The sequence below is a fragment of the Alosa sapidissima genome, chromosome 7 (genome assembly GCF_018492685.1).
Source record: "Alosa sapidissima isolate fAloSap1 chromosome 7, fAloSap1.pri, whole genome shotgun sequence".
In the NCBI taxonomy this organism is placed as follows: domain Eukaryota; kingdom Metazoa; phylum Chordata; class Actinopteri; order Clupeiformes; family Clupeidae; genus Alosa; species Alosa sapidissima.
Window position 1 is genome coordinate 37168410 of NC_055963.1, and position 18138 is coordinate 37186547.

General features: G+C 40.3%; 1 protein-coding gene across 3 annotated transcripts in view; it reads left to right on the forward strand.

Moving 5' to 3' along the window:
* The first annotated feature begins 900 nt into the window (after window positions 1-900).
* The window catches only part of itpr3 (inositol 1,4,5-trisphosphate receptor, type 3), a 191701-nt gene continuing 174463 nt past the window's right edge, over window positions 901-18138 (forward strand). The window contains exons 1-3 of one of the 3 annotated variants that reach the window (XM_042098198.1): window positions 901-1042; window positions 1201-1312; window positions 11228-11298. In XM_042098198.1, coding sequence (XP_041954132.1) covers window positions 1221-1312; window positions 11228-11298 — 163 coding nt within the window. In that variant the 5' untranslated portion in view covers window positions 901-1042; window positions 1201-1220. Of the gene's footprint in view, window positions 1313-11227; window positions 11299-18138 lie in introns of all 3 variants that reach the window. The other 2 variants (XM_042098197.1, XM_042098199.1) reach the window with 2 other exon arrangements.

Genomic DNA, 18138 nt, shown 5'->3' on the forward strand with positions numbered 1-18138 from the left:
CGGCCCGCCGAGTATTTAATTTGGTTATCAGGCTGCTTGCTATTTTTTTCCTGTGATAGAGACGATGTTGGTTAGCTTTACTGCAAACTGCTTTTCACTCTCCTTAGAGAATGTTTTCAAAGTGTTTTCATCATAGAGATGATTGGCTTACTCTTAGTTATCTCCTATGCAGCAGATCTAACGTGAATGGTATGCGATCCAGAGAGAGCGGTTCCAGCTGGCTTGTCATTGTTGATAATTGATATATCATTCTTATAAGAAACTTTTAAAAGGAAATCATGAAGGCAACAGTAGTTCCCACTACTGACCATTTAAAAACTATGAGAGGGCACAGCCATAGGTACAGCACTAGCCATAGCGGAGCAGGCAGAAGATCATTGAGAAATAAACGTGAATTGTTCTTAAAGCGACAGTGCACAATTTATACATTTGTTAAACAGCATCAAATTAGTAGTATTGTTTACTTTTGATACTAAATGATAGGCTATAATTTTTTTATGTGTGTGTCGTGGGCAGCTATACAATATTATAGAGGTAGCCTATTACAGAACATCACAGAAGTATGTTATGTTCTGTAATACCTCTAGAACATCCTAGAGCTGCTATAGTATTTCTAGAGTAGTTCTTATAGTAAGCTACTTTTAGTATGTCCCAAATTACTAGTATTCCTAGTAAGTATTCCTATAAGATTACTATAATATGTTGTCCCAAAATACTATAAGATTATAGTACTTTTTCCTAAGGGAATGCTGTTTCAATATCACTGTCATCAATGTCGTTTTTTTCTGTATTGTAGACTAATGCTGATTCAATGCCTGATTGCCACTGATTGATGGAATTGATTGATTGAATGCCATTGATAGAAAATCAACATCATACCAGTCATCTTGCTCTCGAGTAGTCACTGCTGTAATAGGCCTAAACTTCCTGGTTTGTGGCAGCACGTGTGAAGTTTCCTATGCATAAGTAACCTGAGCAGATCCTGTTCAATTAAACCGCATCAGCAAAGGCAGATTATTTGAGTATTTAAATTGCCTATGATGTAAGTCTCTGTTTGAAAAACCGAGCAGTTGAGAACATTTACATGCTCATGTTTATGTAAATTCGGGGCAACTCTGGCTCCAGGAAGATAAGGCTACTGGTGATGGTAGGCTCCAGACTGTACGGACAATGACATTGCTTTCTTCGACTGCTTTCCAGAGTTTTCAGAGACACTGAAAATGTCTGATTCAATGTCAAGTTTTTTACATATCGGGGATATTGTTTCCCTGTATGCGGAGGGTACAGTGAATGGATTCATAAGTACGCTTGGGTAAGTGTCTTTAGTCTACCTTTTGTTATTGAGTTTGAGGTGATTTATTTGAACTATTTTGAAGCCGTAGTGTGTTGGGTGGGTTCAAGCAGGTAGCTAGGCTCTGTAACCAACCAAAAGGGAATATTGACATTCCCGGTAATTTAATAGGAATTCGACTATGGCACAATTTATAGGGTCGTTAAAACATGCCATACCTGCCAGCCAAACTATTAGGCTACACTAGGTAAAAAGAATTCACGCCTACCAACAGGTCAATTATGCATCGCGTGAACCAGCTGACATGTTGAATGCATTGAATGAATTAGCCTAAAATTTGCCCAGTGTCTTTAAAAGGCTTAATCCCAGATAGCAAAATCAGATTGGCAGATAGCGGACCGCTGGTGCTAGGCTATGCCGCCGATGGCGTGCCACCTGTGGTCCGCCGTTGGACCACCATCTCTTTAAATTTAACTTGTCATGATGAATATTAAGAAAAGGTAATAAAATGATATATGGAGTATAACTGAACAAATGAAAACAATTTTAGTGGCAACATATTGGGCAATTTGTCTGCAACCGGCCAGAGAAAAGATGAGCAAAATGCCAGCGGACCGCCGTGCCCCCAATGGACCGACAGTGGTCCGCCAGCCTCTTATCTGGGATGCTATGGTGTTGCTGTTAAATATAGGTCATAGGCCTACTGTTGCTAAACATAAAGCCGAGCACGCATAGGTTTAATGTTTCAGATTTTGGTAGCCTCCTATATCCTCGCCTAAAAAGCTAAAACCAATGCCTTCTGAAAGACTCCGTTAGAACAGGTAGCCTTACAAAAATAGGTAGGCTACCTAAATAGACTACATTGCAGTGTCACAGTATAGGGCCAAGTGTCTTGTGAGAGCTAGTGTACAGCAACTTCCTATGGCAGTTTATTTGCTGTCATTTACTATTCTTTGATTCTGTTTAGGTAAAGCACATTGAATTGCCTCTTTATGGAATGTGGTATGTAAATAAAAAAATCAATTTGCATTGCCAAACAAAACATGTTGGGCTATAGGCTGGTGTATTCACTGACTTTTACTGTTTTATTCTGCCAAACTTGACGGTGGATATATTTTTGTTACTAACACCCTTAAACAAAAAATAAATGCAGTTATGGGACAAAAACCTGCAGTAAGCACAATGAATCAACAGTATCAAATGTGTTGCTTAATATGCTGATACAGCCTCATGTTTCCCCCCATTGCAGTCACACAGTGGCATATTTCCCAACATTACCTTATCCATGAGGCTACATTGTTAAATAGTGAAAACCCTGTTATAATCACCCACTTTGGATATTGGAGCTTACCAACTGTGCATCTTCAGTTTTAACTTGACTTGAAGTCATAATCCCAGAGCCTACTTCGTTTGAATCTGTCCATTTCTCTCCAATTTGACCAAAGTCATTCATACATTTGCACAGACGTCTGGCCTATTTTCGAGCAGCGTTTATATGCGCCTGTCTCTTGATTAATTTCTAATAGAGGCTGATATTGTTATCCCAGTCTCTCTACTGTATTCGAAACTGCAGGTGTCAGTCAAAAGCTTCGTTAGCATAGATAAATTGATATTATGAGAAGCAGCTGCCATTGCAACAAGTTTTTAAATTATGGATTTACACAGCTCAAGCACGTCTTGACTCTTTATAAACAAACCTAAAAGCAAAAGTGAAATTTTGTGAAGTTATTTTTTTGTTAGACTATGTGATGATGCCATTTTACTGTAGGCCTTCGCTATTCAGTTCACCATGCTTACGTTTTCAAAATCAAAGACTGGTTTGTGTTCTTTCTGGATTTAAATGTTTGAACAAGGTATGAAAACATTAGATATTTCCCGTAAACGTATGCATGATCATCGAAATGTGAAGAAATTTGTTGTTGATTCAGAGCACAGGCGGGTTTGTGCAGACAAGGCATAATAAGGAAGGTTTCTGCCAGACAAATTCATAGGATTAAGAGAGCAGCTGCTACAATTTTGCAAGTGAGCATAAACCTACTCTTCGGCCATCCCTAAACAATGCTGACAAGCAGAAACGGTTGCAGTGGGTTCAGGAATACATGAAGATTAATTTTCAAACAGATTTGTTTACGGATGAGTGCCGTGCAACCCTAGATGGTCCAGATGGATGGAGTAATGGATGGTTGGTGAATGGCCACCATGTCCCAACAAGGCTGAGACGTCAGCAAGAAGGTGGCGGAGTCATGTTTTGGGCCGGAATCATGGGGAGAGAGCTGGTAGGCCCCTTTAGGGTCCCTGACTGTGTGTGAATGACCTTGGCAAAGTATGTAGAGTTTCTGACTGACCACTTTCTTCCGTGGTACAAAAAGAAGAGCTGTGCCTTTCGTAGCAAAATCATCTTTATGCATGACAATGCACCATCTCATGCTGCAAAGAATACCTCTGGGCCATTGGCTGCTATGGGCATAAAAGGAGAGAAACTCATGGTGTGGCCCCCATCTTCCCCTGACCTCAACCCTATTGAGAACCTTTGGAGCAGGGATGGGCAACTTTGATGATGGAGAGGGCCACACAATTTTCTTGTCACTGTCAGAGGGCCAGATGTGATGGCGCATGTCCACCACTGGGATATCAGGAATCAGGAGTATTGAAAATATATACAGTAGCCTATGTCTGCACGGTTTATTAAACCAACATGCATTAATTTAATGTGTTCTATACTCAAATGCATGGAGCATCATCAAGCAAAAGATTTATGAGGGTGGGAGGCAGTTCACATCCAAGCAGCAGCTCTGGGAGGCTGCAATGACGTTAAAGCAGAAACTCTCCAAGAACTCACAATGGATGCAAGAATTGTGAAGGTGATATCAATGAAGTGGTCTTATGTTAACATGTAACTTGGCCTGTTAAGATGTTTTTGATTGAAATAACTTGTGATTTAATTTATATGACCACCTAATGCTGCAAATTCAACAAATGACTATTTTAGTTCTTCACAACCTATAACATGTCTTGAAACTCTGCATAATAATTTGGAACAGGGCATTTTGAGTTTTTTTTTATATTTTTGATCATTGGGAGGTTTGTTAAATAAAACAAAATAAAATTTAAATTATACTCTTAACGGTTGATGACTTGAAAATTATACTGACTGTCATATGCATCAACTATTTAGGAACATCTGAGAAAAATGTAATTTGCATAATAATTTGGAACGCAGTGTAGATCACGCCTCTCATAAGGCCACCTTGATTTCGAATTTGCGCACTGTGGGTGTGACAGACGCGGGAATGGGAGAATACATGTAACACAGGTGTGTATCTGAAGTGCGTAAAAAAAAAAAAAAACTTACACACGATTTACACGCAAATGGGAGAATTCCCCCCATTGTAATTACTAGTAAAAACATGTAAATAGGAGTAATATGTTGGAGTTTTTTGTCACTTTTGACAAAGACAAGTTGGTTATGACCGCCTCAATGAACTATGCTAAGCTACAGTAGTGGTGGGTGTGTCAGACTGAGGGTGCATCCGACAGTTAAGAACGTATTACTCAACCGTCAATTCAGTATGTTCTTTATTAGTATAAGTATATATACTCTTTTGATCCCGTGAGGGAAATTTGGTCTCTGCATTTATCCCAATCCGTGAATTAGTGAAACACACTCAGCACACAGTGCCTGCAACAACAGTGAGCTGCCTGCAACAGCGGCCCTCGGGGAGCAGTGAGGGGTTAGGTGCCTTGCTCAAGGGCACTTCAGCCGTGCCAATTGGTCGGTGTTCGAACCGGCAACCAAAGCGCTAACCAGTAGGCCACGGCTGCCCCATTAGGGGTGTCACGATTCTCCAAATCCTCGATTTGATTTAATTTTCGATTTTAAAGTCAATTATATTACTATTTATGCATTTCACATGCTGGAAAGATGAATACAGTATGTATTTAAATTGGGTCATTTATGTAGTAAAAAATGTGAAATCAGTGCCTTCTTGACTGAGAAAAAGCTAAAAAATGTATTTTTGGCTCATGTCGATGAAAGCCAACAACTCCCAAAATTCCCTGCCCTTCACTGCTTTTCGGTGACCTGCGAAGCCACTCCCCAGGAAGTAGGCTACAAGCACACAGAGGGACTCATTAATGTAACATGTTGGCAGTAATAAGGATTCTAAAATTCAAATGGTCATTGTTTTATGTTGCACTCAATCTTGTAGTCATATCGAAGGTCCTGTTCTTCATACAAAAATCGTTATTTTGCGAAGGTTAACGGCACATTACCGCTCATAGCTGCCTGTTGCACGAAAGCCGCATTTGACATAGTTTCATGTCCGATGCCCCGGCCACCCCGCCTCCTTCCCCATTTCATCTTCAATGTGTGAGACTTTCTCAGCAGCAAGCACACAGCGCCTGCAAAGTGAATAGGGTGCCCACTCCCCACACAGTGACATAGGATTGACTTGACGTGCAAATGAGTGATAGAAAACTGAGTAGCGCAAATTAAAGCTAAAAAATATTCACTTTTTTGCGAGCGCTTGTGCTGCCCTTGGCAAGATGCCGCCCTGGGGTGCGTTTTAGGATATGTTGTAAAATATTGAAGTTGTAGGATGTTTACATAGGTTAAAACTTGATGTTTCACTTAAACCGTATGTTTATTTTGTCCCCTATGCCTGATGTTTCATTCATCCGGACCATGATGGAGGAATTAAACATTATGTCGTCAACCTTTTTTCCCAATTGAAATGACTATTTATCTAATAGGCTGCATACTCTAATGGAGCAACACTAAGGATAAGAAAATAAACCGCATCCAACATGAATTTGAACTTTTAATTAAAAAGAAATGGTCTATATATATGAACAATGTCAAAATTATAGCTCATCCTGAGCATCAACTGTTTCTTGATAGCCGCAGTAAGGCTACTGTCTGTTGGGAACCTTGAATCAGCTGATGTTCCGGACACAGGCAGGCAAAACAAGACAATTGCCTTTCCTCAGTATCTCACCTTCGGGATCCTCCTAAAATATGTCTCCTGGATACCCCTGTCAGTGCGTGGGCGCAAAGCTATGGTTCTCTACATACTGCTGTTTCCTTAGTCGATTCCGAGAGAGCATTGACACCACTAGTCCTCCCCAGTTAGCTTTCAAGCTTCAAAAGGTGTATTACTGCCACAGTTGTTTGAGAATGGAATTGCATCTCTGTCCGTCATTCTCAACAAGTTTGACACTGATGATTGATGGTACAGGGGCCATTCAGGGGCCAATTCGATTTCAGATGGGGCCAGGGCCCCTGTCGATACTGGCATCGGGGATGGGGCCGATACTGGGCCAATACGACTCGGTACTCGTAAAAATTCCCCAATACCACCCACCGATACTTACAGTTTCCCCTAAATCATTGTAGCTGCTACGTTTTCGTGAAGCCTACTCGCGACGCTTATTTCAGTCTTGCCACTTCAGTTCTTCACACTTGAAAAACATACAACTAGCTAGATTCATGTATCTGCTTTTGAATCTATGCAGCTAATGCTCTAGCACTTTTTTCTGTTTTCTGTTTAAACTATAGCTCAGCTAAACTTAACACTTAGTTAAGTGTAGCCTAGTTGTTGTCGTGCGTCGCTTGTGTGTTAATGTACTGTAGCTCTGTACTTCGCGCTAGTTAGGGATAAGTAGCCTAGCATAAAAAACAAACTCCGTGGAGTTTCCGTTTCAGTAGATAAATCTGATTTGCATAGTGTTTTGTTAGCACACATTTATACTGAGAAATGTTACCTTCCCTGCCTTTATTTCAGTCCAGATCATCACGTTAGTTGGATCATTATGCTCCAAGACCAAAGTCAACGCCCAATTCACTTCTACTGTAGCCAAAGTCATGAGCAACAGGCAGATGCAAGACATAGTGTGTGAGAAATCACCACTTTATTTAATGGCCAATAGTTAGACAATGCACAAGTCACTAAATCTGCTTTGGCAGCAATCAGTAGGTGGCAGAAGCATCTTCTCTCTTTTCCTCTTGCTAGGTGGCCGCTCACTCTACGTTCTTAAAGGAGCCACGCCAATTTGACAAAGGTCTCTACAGTAGGATCACTTACCTAAATTAACATCTTCCCTCTGGAAACAGATTTAATTTGTTCATGACTGGCAGGACGTCTGAGGGGGTAAAGGCCAGGGCAAATAATCCATATTTTTGAATCTGTCTGCTTTCACTACATCAGTACTACCTGATAGGCAACACAGTGCACTTGAATAGAAAATACACTCTCCCTTCTCAAGAGGAAGCGCATTCCAGAGTGCACACCCATCATGACACTGGTTCCGTCAGATCCCAGACCTGTCACTTTGCTGATATCTAAACCACACTCCTTAAGAGCATCCACCACCTTATTGTAAATCCACTGCGCTGTCCCTGAGTTAAGGTCATAATTACTAAGGAAACTTCCAAAAAGGTCTTGTTTTCCAATTTTGTACAGTATCAACTTTTTGTTACTTTAATGTTCACAGATTCATCAATTATTAGAGCACTTTAGTGACTTCTTCAGTATGTCATTTAGCTCTTCAGTCAGAGTTTTCTACAGTGCGATTCCATTTACAGACACATTATGTTAGTATAAATTTGCGTCACTTTCAAAATCAGAATTCAATGAATTCTATAAATCTGTCAACCCAAAAAACTAATGTCATGGGAGATCATGTGTAGCCACCACTTTCAACTGCGATATTCACACGTTATTTCTAGATTTAGTGGCGATGTCACAGTGCCGCCTCATGGATTTTTTCTGCCTGGTCAAAGTAATTGCAGGTATGTACTTACAGCGGGGAAAATAAGTATTGAACACGTCAACATTTTCCAGTAAGTAATACTTCCAGTGAGGTTATTCACATGCATTTTTCACCAGACATTAGAATTTAACTTAGGTAATCCACACATATAAAAAAAATCAAAACATTAATGTCCATAAGTAGAGTTATGAGTAAAAAAGTGGAATGGCACAGGGAAAAAGTATTGAACACGCTAAGAAAAAGCAGTACACAAAGACGAGGAACAAGCTGGAATCTATAAGTAGTTAATAAGTAATTATCCCTCCTATCTGTGCAAATTAATATAAGCTGGGTTAGTACATATTAATGGGCTATAAAAAGGTTTTTCGTTACCAAGGTGTCACACAAGAAACATTTCATGATGGGTAAAAGCAAAGAGCTCTCCCAAGACCTTCGCAACCTTATTGTTGCAAAACATTCAATGGAACTGGTTACAGATGCATTTCAAAACTTCAGAATCATCCAGTAAGCAGTATTGGAGCCATTATCTGCAGGTGGATCACTGCATTATTAACCGGCCATGCACAGGATCTCCTCGCAAGATTTCTGACCAGAAAGTCAGAAGGATAGTCAGAAGAGTAGCCCAAGAGCCAGGGACCACTCGGAGAAAGCTCCAGAAAGACTCGGAGGCAGCAGGTACAATTACAAGAAAATTATAGGTGATGCACTCCACCGCCATGGCCTCTATGCACATTCACCCTGCATGACTCATGACTTCGACATGTCGAAGCTCATTGAAAGTTTGCTACACAACATTTGGACAAGCCTATGAAATACTGATAGAAGGTATTCTGGTCAGGCGAGAGCAAAATTGAACTTTTTGGATGTCATACTACACACCATATTTGGAGGAGAAATGGCACTGTGCATCACCCTGAAAATACCATACCAACAGTGAGGTTTGGAGGTGGAGGCATCATGGTGTGGGGCTGTTTTCTTTGGTTAAATGGGGTGGGGGTCTGCCAAACCTGTCAACTGATTGTCTAACCGGTCAGATGACGCACTTATCAGCTGGCTGTCATACCCGTCAGCTGATTATCTAATGCAGCTGACGTACCTATTAGTTGGCTGTCAAACCCGTCAGCTTGATTGTCTAACGCGTCAGCTGACGCACCTATCAGCAGATGCGGGAACTTTTGAATGACTTTAAATGGGGTACGAGAAGAGGAAAGAAGGGTGAAAAATGTTCGGGGAGTCTAGGCGAGACCTGAGATATCGGCCGACTGGAACATAAAGCTAATTGTGGAAATAGCTAAAAGCCACACCGTTTTAACGGACGACAAAGGACCTAATGCGATCGTTGCCGCGTTGGAAACCGGTAAGGCTGATCTATTTTTGGGTTGCTGAGATTGTGTCGCGGACACAACGTGCTTTTTCATCTCATGGTACTGGCAGACTTCATACAGTTGAAGGAATGATGAATGGAGTCATTTTGTACTGGGAGAATCTTGCCATCCACCAGGATGATGAGGATGAGACATGGCTAGACCTTCCAGCAGGACAATGATCCAAAGCATTCAGCAAATGAAACTCAATTAGTTTCAGAGAAAGGAAATCAAGGCTCTGAACTTGAATCCAATTGAACAGTTTTGGAAGTTAACTAAAGATCAGGATTCACAAGAATCTTCAATATTAAAGCAACACCAAAGAGTTTTTTGTACCTTAAAATAATGTTTCCAAAATCGTTTCAGTGGTTCATCAACTCGTAACAGGGTGAACGGCACTTTTTGCATTTGCTTCGCGGCCCTCTATCGGCTATAACCGCACTATGTAAGTTTGCCGGATCGGGTAGCGGTTCTTTAGTTCGATGGAATGAGACATGAAAAACTACAAATTTGACTTGCATCCGATGTCGCAATACATCGTACTTTCATAAAATCATGCAACACATTATACCTTGTCTGTGGACATTGTTATTGGCAAAGCTGGTGCTGGATAAACAAATAGTGCATGCGACAGAGGAAAAGTTCTTTGGTGTTGCTTTAAAAGACTCTGTTTAAAAGCATGGGCCAAAATCACACCTGAATACTGCGACTGATTAGTTTCGTCATACAGGAAATGCCTTGAAGCTGTCATTACAAATAAAGGCTTTTCCACAAAGTATTTGAGAAATTTCAGTAGGCGTGTTCAATACCTTTTTCCTGTGTCATTCCACTTTATTACACATAACTCTACTTATGGACATTAATGTTTGGATTTTGTCATATGGGTGGATTTACTGAGTTAATACTAATGTCTGGTGACAATTTCATGCAAATGGCCTCATTCGAAGTATACTTACTGAAAAAAATGTTGACGTGTTCAATACTTATTTCCCCAGCTGTAGATGACTGACTACAGTATGTTTTTCAAATTGATGGACCCTTTAGTGAAACCATTCCTTTTACCAGCTGTCTTAAAGATGGTGCAGAACATTTTATCGACACCATCCACCTTTTGTATTTTTCTTGCCATTTTTTTTATTGAAAACCTTTTTGAGTTTTTTTGAGGACTCAAGGACTCAGTTGCTAACTCCTCTTTAGCTTGGTGCTTGCTGGCCTTGGCTGATGTTAAAGGAGTTTCATCATTTACATTTGTCTTGGAAAAACTGCCCAAGGGATGTCTGTTTCGACATTTTGGTTGGTAGACAGCAGTCGGTCTAGCGATAGCCTAATGTGCGTCTGTGTCATGCAGTCATAACGTGTTTGTGCACAATCAGTCTGGGGTGTATGCACAAGCTTTAGAGACACCTGTGTTTGTTTTCCATGGTGTTTGTTGAAATAAAATTACTTGACATAATGACTTAATGCAAGTCTCACTGAATTTATTGCTTGCTCACACATGCATTGATGTTCTCCTGTTGCACCATACCAGAAAGAGACTGGGGGAAGGGTGGCATCCCAAGTTAAAGTCCAATTGTGTGGGCATAAGCCTCATGCCACACCTAAGCTAAACTGCTTACCCTGCTCCTTACACACCTGTGGGAAGATGGAGAAAATATAAAAATTCAGTAAATTGTTACTGTGGGGAATCTCTGGGAAACACTATTAACCCTGCTACATATGTTTAAGTAAAGAAACATCTCTGATATAATTTGAAGTGACCCAATGGTGAGACCCAATTCATTTGTGTGCATGTACTCTCCAGGCTTGTAGATGACCGCTGCGTAGTTGAACCAGCAGGAGGGGACCTTGAAAACCCTCCAAAAAAGTTCAGAGGTATGTATGTATGGATATGAGTGTGTGTGTGTGTGAGTATTTACAGTGCATAGGGAAAGTATTCAGTGCGTCACTTTTTCCACATTTTGTTTATTCCAAATGGATTCAATTCCAAAATGGATTCAATTGATTTTTTTTCCTTAAAATTTTACACATAATACCCAATAATGACGACCTAAAAAGTTTGTTTGAGGATTTTTGCAAATTTATAGAAAAAAAGAAAAGAAAGAGAAGAAATCACAGTACATAAGTATTCTCAGCCTTTGCGATCAAGCTCAAAAAAAGCTAAAAAAAAGCTCAGGTGCATTCCACCAGGTTTCCACTGATCATCCTTGAGATGTTTCTAATTGGAGTCCACCTGTGGTAAATTCAGTTGATTGGATTTGGAAAGGCACACACCTGTCTATATACAGTAAGGTCCCAAAGTTAACAGTGCATGTCAGCCCACAAAACAAGCTTGAAGTCAAAAGAATTGTTTGTAGACCTTCAAGACAGGATTGTCTCGAGGCACAGATCTGGGGAAGGGTACAAAAACATTTCTGCTGCTTTAAAGGCCCCAATGAGCACAGTGGCCTCCATCAGTGCTTAATTTGTCAAGTGGGAGGTCCCGGAACGCAGAGGGGGGTGGGGGATGGATCCGGCGACTCAACACGGGGGTTGGAGGTAACGGAACAAAAAAAAATTTACACCGCCTACGTAGCTTCTCTGACTAAGACAAATGCTGTGTGTGTACATCAGGGAAATGCTTATATGAATTTCAGAACATGTAACACTGCACTGCATGGGTGTAAAAAAAAAAATACACTGCAACAATCGTTTTCACAAGCAGCAATTATCCATCAGACTATTAAATTAGCCAAACATGAACATGCAAACAGCAACAGGCTACCTGTGGGACTTACATAGAAATTAAACCATATATATATACACTGTCACAAGATTCTGTGATTTTCACAGCATCACTGCTGTTTTTGAGAAAAATGTGTACTGTATTTGTGAATACAGTATGTTGCTGTGGTTTCGCTATGAATTATGGTCAAAAATGGTCAAACTACAGTAATAAAAAATTTGCTGCGAATCATAACACAATAATAAATCTGACTCCTCCCTCACTTGTCAGCTTTTTGAAAATTTTGAAAAAACATGGCGGAAAATCAGTTGGGGTTTTCTGTTTTCTTTTTGCACATAAATACAAAGTTAAGCTCCCCGATAGCAAGGTGACATTGATATTATGTTGATTTTCCATCCAAATCATCATTTTGAAAAGATATTGAAAAGTCATGGATTTATGGTTTACTGGGAAATTTTGACGGGGTAATTTAAACGTGCACCGCGCGACGACGTTTGAACTGTCCGGCGGGAGATCGTTTTTGAGCAACAGTTCAGTCAGTCAGACCAACGGTGTTCGGCACTCTGTCAAGTTCGCAGCTCCACCTTAATGGTAAGCAAGCATTTATTTATGTAACGTTAATGTTTCATTGTGAAATTGTACTACATTAAATTCGGGCATGTGTACAGTCTATGTACGTTGTACTGTCTAACTTACAAACTCATCCATGCTTGTTGGATCAACTAAGTAAGTAGAAGCTAAAGTTAGGCTAGCTATCATAGTTGCTGTTGCTATGACGGTGGCATTAACGTTAATGTTTTATGTTACGTTAACGTTATGGCAGTCTCATTTATATTAGGCCTAAGTAAGTTACAGTTTATTATATTCATATAATTTATATAAAACATTCGCTAGTAGTGCTAGGCCTAGTATGTTACTGTCACAATGTTAGGCTGAAGATGATGTGCTGCTGGTTAACGTTAACGTGGAGGTTTAGCTGCTACCAGCTAACTTATGTAACGTTAACTCCTCGTAATCATGTACGGTTTTGTGAGTTTAATAGGCTAACTTTAGCAATATTGATATAAGGTAACTTTAAGTCACATCTGACTATCATTAACCGTTGTTCGGACGAACAGCGCGAATGGCTGTTGCTGCAAGCAAACATCATCAATGAGCTCACCCAGCTGGCTAACGTTAAATATACCTTGCGAAACTGAGTTATGCTAACACCATCTTCAGCCTGGCATTTTGACCGTAAACTCAAAAAAACATACAGTATATATATACACGATTATTCTAAACTTTAACTTGTAAGTAGCCTTCAGTTTCAGTTGAACATTGTTATCTAACACTGTTTATCTTTTTTTCTTCTATTTCTGCTAGGTGCTGCTTCACTCTGCTACTGGTGGTGGATCAGGCTGACTGCAACCGTTGGTCTAACGTTGGGATGCAGCACACGAGAATTTCTAAACGGAAAAAAGTGAATAAATGTACTTGCTTTTCAAACTGATAACAAGTTGTCAATGGTTATTTATGCAAGTTTGTGTAGCTAAACCATACCTAGGCCTAGCCAAATTTATCCTGGCTGTAGATAAAGCAGGATATGAATTTCCCAAAATTACTGTATATAATATTACAGCACTGGTATTACTACTGTACTTAGTTACAGTATGATCCATAAGTACTGTGATTAAAAATACGGTAGACAATTCAATACTGTATACATTACAGCACTGGTAGTACTACTGTAGTTTGCATTTACAGTATCAGGCATAGGTACTGTGATTTCATATACAGTAGGTGTACTGTGGAGTGAAATACAGCAAGTTGCTGGTTATTTAAACTTTTTACAGTGTAGGCTATATTGCAATAATGACCAGACCACCCAATAATCAATAATCAACACAAACACAGCATGGAATAATTGTGATTTCTTTGTGCGTAGCCCTCTGCCAGCGCTTCAATGTTGCACTTTTGTGCCGCTTTCTGGAACGGATAGGCCACCTTGAAGGTACACAGGTTTTGCATTTGTGAAACTGGGTAAATGCCAAGTTTTCTTTCCATTACTCTTCCATTCCATTGCTCTACGTTCGCAGTAAAACTTCCCTCTTTAGACTTTTTGACCAAGACATTTTCTCCCAGTTCACCACACTCTGCGCACTAATATTTCTTGTAGGCAAACAATAAACATTGTAACATTGTCAGTGTCAAAGGGTTAGTCAATCAAGTATACTGCTCAAAAAAATAAAGGGAACACTTACAGTTAAAACACATTTTTTAAAACACATTTTTTGAAACCTTCCACCCTTTTCTCCATTCTCAAACTGCATTCACAGAATGTCTGACAGTTCTTCCAAAATAAAACACTCGCCTCAGAAGTTTTACTTGCGCTCAGAACCAAACAGTTTCAGAGTACCGATCCAATGTATGATTGAAGTGTTCCCTTAATTTTTTTGAGCAGTATATGTAACCTGCGTTGTGTTGAACCTGCGCGATTCAGCCCTGCACACGCCCGGACTTGAACCCGCGAACAGCAGCACCTCGGATCGGGAGGCGAGCATGCTAACAATTGAGCCTGCCAGCAGCACTCTTGAGGCGTCGGGGAGTAAGGTTTACCAACGTTCCACAAGCACAGCTAAGCTAGCTGGCATCCGTTACATATAGTTAAGAATAAAAGTAAGAGACTTTACTTCCAAAGAAGTAATTACAATAGGCTAGGTTAAGTTATAGCTTAGGCTACATCAGGCCCGGTGTTAAAAAGTCCATTGCCAAAATTATTGTAGCCTAATTTAGGGCATTTACTATTACCAATATTGAAAGGGGAGATAAAAAAAAGTTAATCAAGACCATTTTTTTTTCACAAGTTCGTTTTATCCATTCTCCGACCAGAGCTGCGTTATTAGGCTATATATCGTGCATGCGGCCCGTCATCTATTGGCCATGAAAAATACTGCCCTGTGGCCAAAGTTACTTGCTGACTCCTGCTCTACACCTCGTGTCCAGTGCAGTTCAATGTCCTTTCACAATCCATGACCTCACGTATGGAAAAGGGTTAAAGTGGCGGGCCGTCAAGGCATTTAGGCGATTCATTTTTCATAGTGACACAGGAGGTGCCAGATCCAACGTCTGAGGTGCATGAACATGTTTCAGCTCAAATTAAGCCCGGGCCTTCATCATCCGTAAATGGAAGAAGTTTGGAACCACCAGGACTCTTCCTAGAGCTAGCTGTCCCTCTAAACTCAGTGATCGGGGGAGAAGGGCTTTAGTTAGGGAGGTGACCAATAACCCGATGGTCTGTAGAGAGAGGAGAACCTTCCAGAAGGACTACGCTGCAGCACTCCACCACAGTGCTGCAGCACTCCACCAATCAGGCCTGTATGGTAGAGTGGCCAGAGGGAAGCCACTCCTTAGTAAAAGGCACATGGCTATTTTATTTCTTTGTTCCAACCTCCAAGTGGCCTAGGCTACGTTAGTCGTGAATAAATGATGTCAAATGTTACTCATTCTTGACAAAAGGCAAAAGAGCTGCGTGCGTGCGGACATTTGAATAATGTCGGGCTGTAAACGGGTTCGGGCTTTTAAAAAGCTGTCAGTCTCGGGCTCGGTCAGGGATCGGGCTGATTTCTGTGGGGCTCGGGTCTTGTCGGGCCTAAATTGTAAGGCCTGATTATAGCTCTACTTCACTGACCAACAGTGGGTGGAGACCTTTAGATTCACAAGTCAGGGTTTGAAGAATTATGACGAATGATAGACCTGCTGTTGCCCCGAGTAGGCTACTCGTTGTCGGATGCCTATCCCAACAAACAAGCCATCGCATCTATCTATTGCAGGAACGTCTGTCTATCTGTCTGCGTGTCGTTGGTCCGTTTTATTTCAAACTTGGCAGGTGTCTTGCTTCTGGCATGAGTAGTGTCTTGCTACTGGCATGAGTAAGTCCAGTGCATAGTTTGACATTGTTTGGATATAAAAAGCTAAATATATCGTTATATGTCGGTAAAAGAAGCATGTTGGCTTTCTCTTTAAATGCTTAGCTGGAATGATGTTTTTCCCCATCATCCTATTGTTAAAGCAGGCATACCTGCGGGCATGTAATCGGGCTACAGGTTTTCTACAGGAATGGCATGTTTGAACGGGCACTGCACTAGTTGTATAAACTTGCGATGTGTGCCGATCGAGTTTTTGGCGAAAACTTTAGTGTCAGCAAAACAATTGTGCACCGATGTGTGTATTCAGTTTGTTTTATTCTACGGAAACAAGCAAGAGAACACATCAAGTTGCCTAATGTTATAGGGAAGCGCCAGAGATTGCTGAGATTCTCTGAAGGTTACGTCATATGATGCGAATAAACCTCTTCCATTAACTTTATTCGCATTATACCTTATGCGCATTGAGAGTTAATCCACCCCCCTCTAGCGAATCAAATATAGATGCGCATTAGGATTTTTGATGCGCATTTCACATGTTTACAACCAGAATTTCTTATTCGAATAGATTAAATGCGCATTAGGAAGTTGGATGGAAACACGCTATATGCTTCAGGCTCAAATATTGAGCGGAAGTTTATACGCGGTTGTAAGGTGTTCCACAATAGCAAATAAGACGGCTGGAAATCATACATTGCGCCGATATATTTGATTTTAATAATCAACGAACACCACTAACCACTCAGTGAGTTGCACAGTTTTGAAAACGAACGTTAAGGGTTGTTTTAGGACATGTTTGAGCATGCCTGTAGGCAGCCACTCTGACTAGTCAAAGGCGATTCAAAACGAGTCAGAAAAGTCGAGACGGGACCAATCGTCAAAATTTCGGTGTCCACCACTCTAGTTCATCCAAAACAAACCAGAAAAGGGACTCAAAGTGCTAAATACCAGAATTTTCCTTTAACAAAAATCGAGTTTATTTTTCCTCATAGACTTTGCATTGGCACAATGACATCACACTATGAAATCATTAAATTGATTTGCACCTGTATCAACGGCCAGCTGCTCAACTGGGCCCCCTCAAAGAGTCAATTAAGCTGACTGCACCTGTATCAACTGCTTTCTGCTCAACTAGGCCAACTGTCTCTGTGCCTCTCCATTCTACAAGGATATAAGGCACATTCCATCCAACTTTTTATCCATCCATCTTCAAACCATTTACTCATCCACCCATTAAACTATCTATCAACATCCATTAAACAATCTGCCTATCAACATCCAATAAACTCTCTGTCTATCAATATCCATTACACTATCTACATTCAAGTTTTACACTATCTACTCTGTCTCCGGCTTTAAGCATACAATCTGGCTCTCTTGAGACTACAGGTCCAACTGTTTAAAAATAAAAGTCTGCACTACAATAATTCCCTATTAAATAATTTAACCGTTTAAACTACTCAACTGACAGTTGGCAGTTAAAAAGTTATCATCAACTATGACTCCTATGACTCTCGAACTGTTTCCTCTGCCCACAACTGTTTCAAAATAAGTTCTCACTACTTCTAGCAAACATTAGCTAAGTAACATGATTAGCATAATTAGCATGGTTAGCATAACTGCTAGCAAACATTGCCTAAGTTAGCTGAGTAACACTGTTAGCACAGTTAGCTTGTTCACATTGTCAGCATAGTTAGCTTTGTAGCTAAGTTAACTTTCATAACACTGTTAACACACTGTTAGCATAGTTAGCTAATTAGTAACATTAGTTTAAAATTTTACTTCAGCCATTCCAACTGTCAGTTATCAGCAACTATGTACCTATACACAGCCATTAAACTATCTGTCTATCAACATCCATTAAACTATTTGCCTATAAACATGCATTAAACTATCAACCACTTTATCTACATTCAACTTTTAAATTGTCTACTTTTAAACTATTAATTTTTTATTAAGCTTTGCAACCACCATGTCTATCCTAGCATCACCTTAGTAACCATCTCTGCATTATCTATTTTAACTACACATGATATTTTACATCACAACTGTTGCATTTTCATGCACTGGTAATTCCTCGGAATT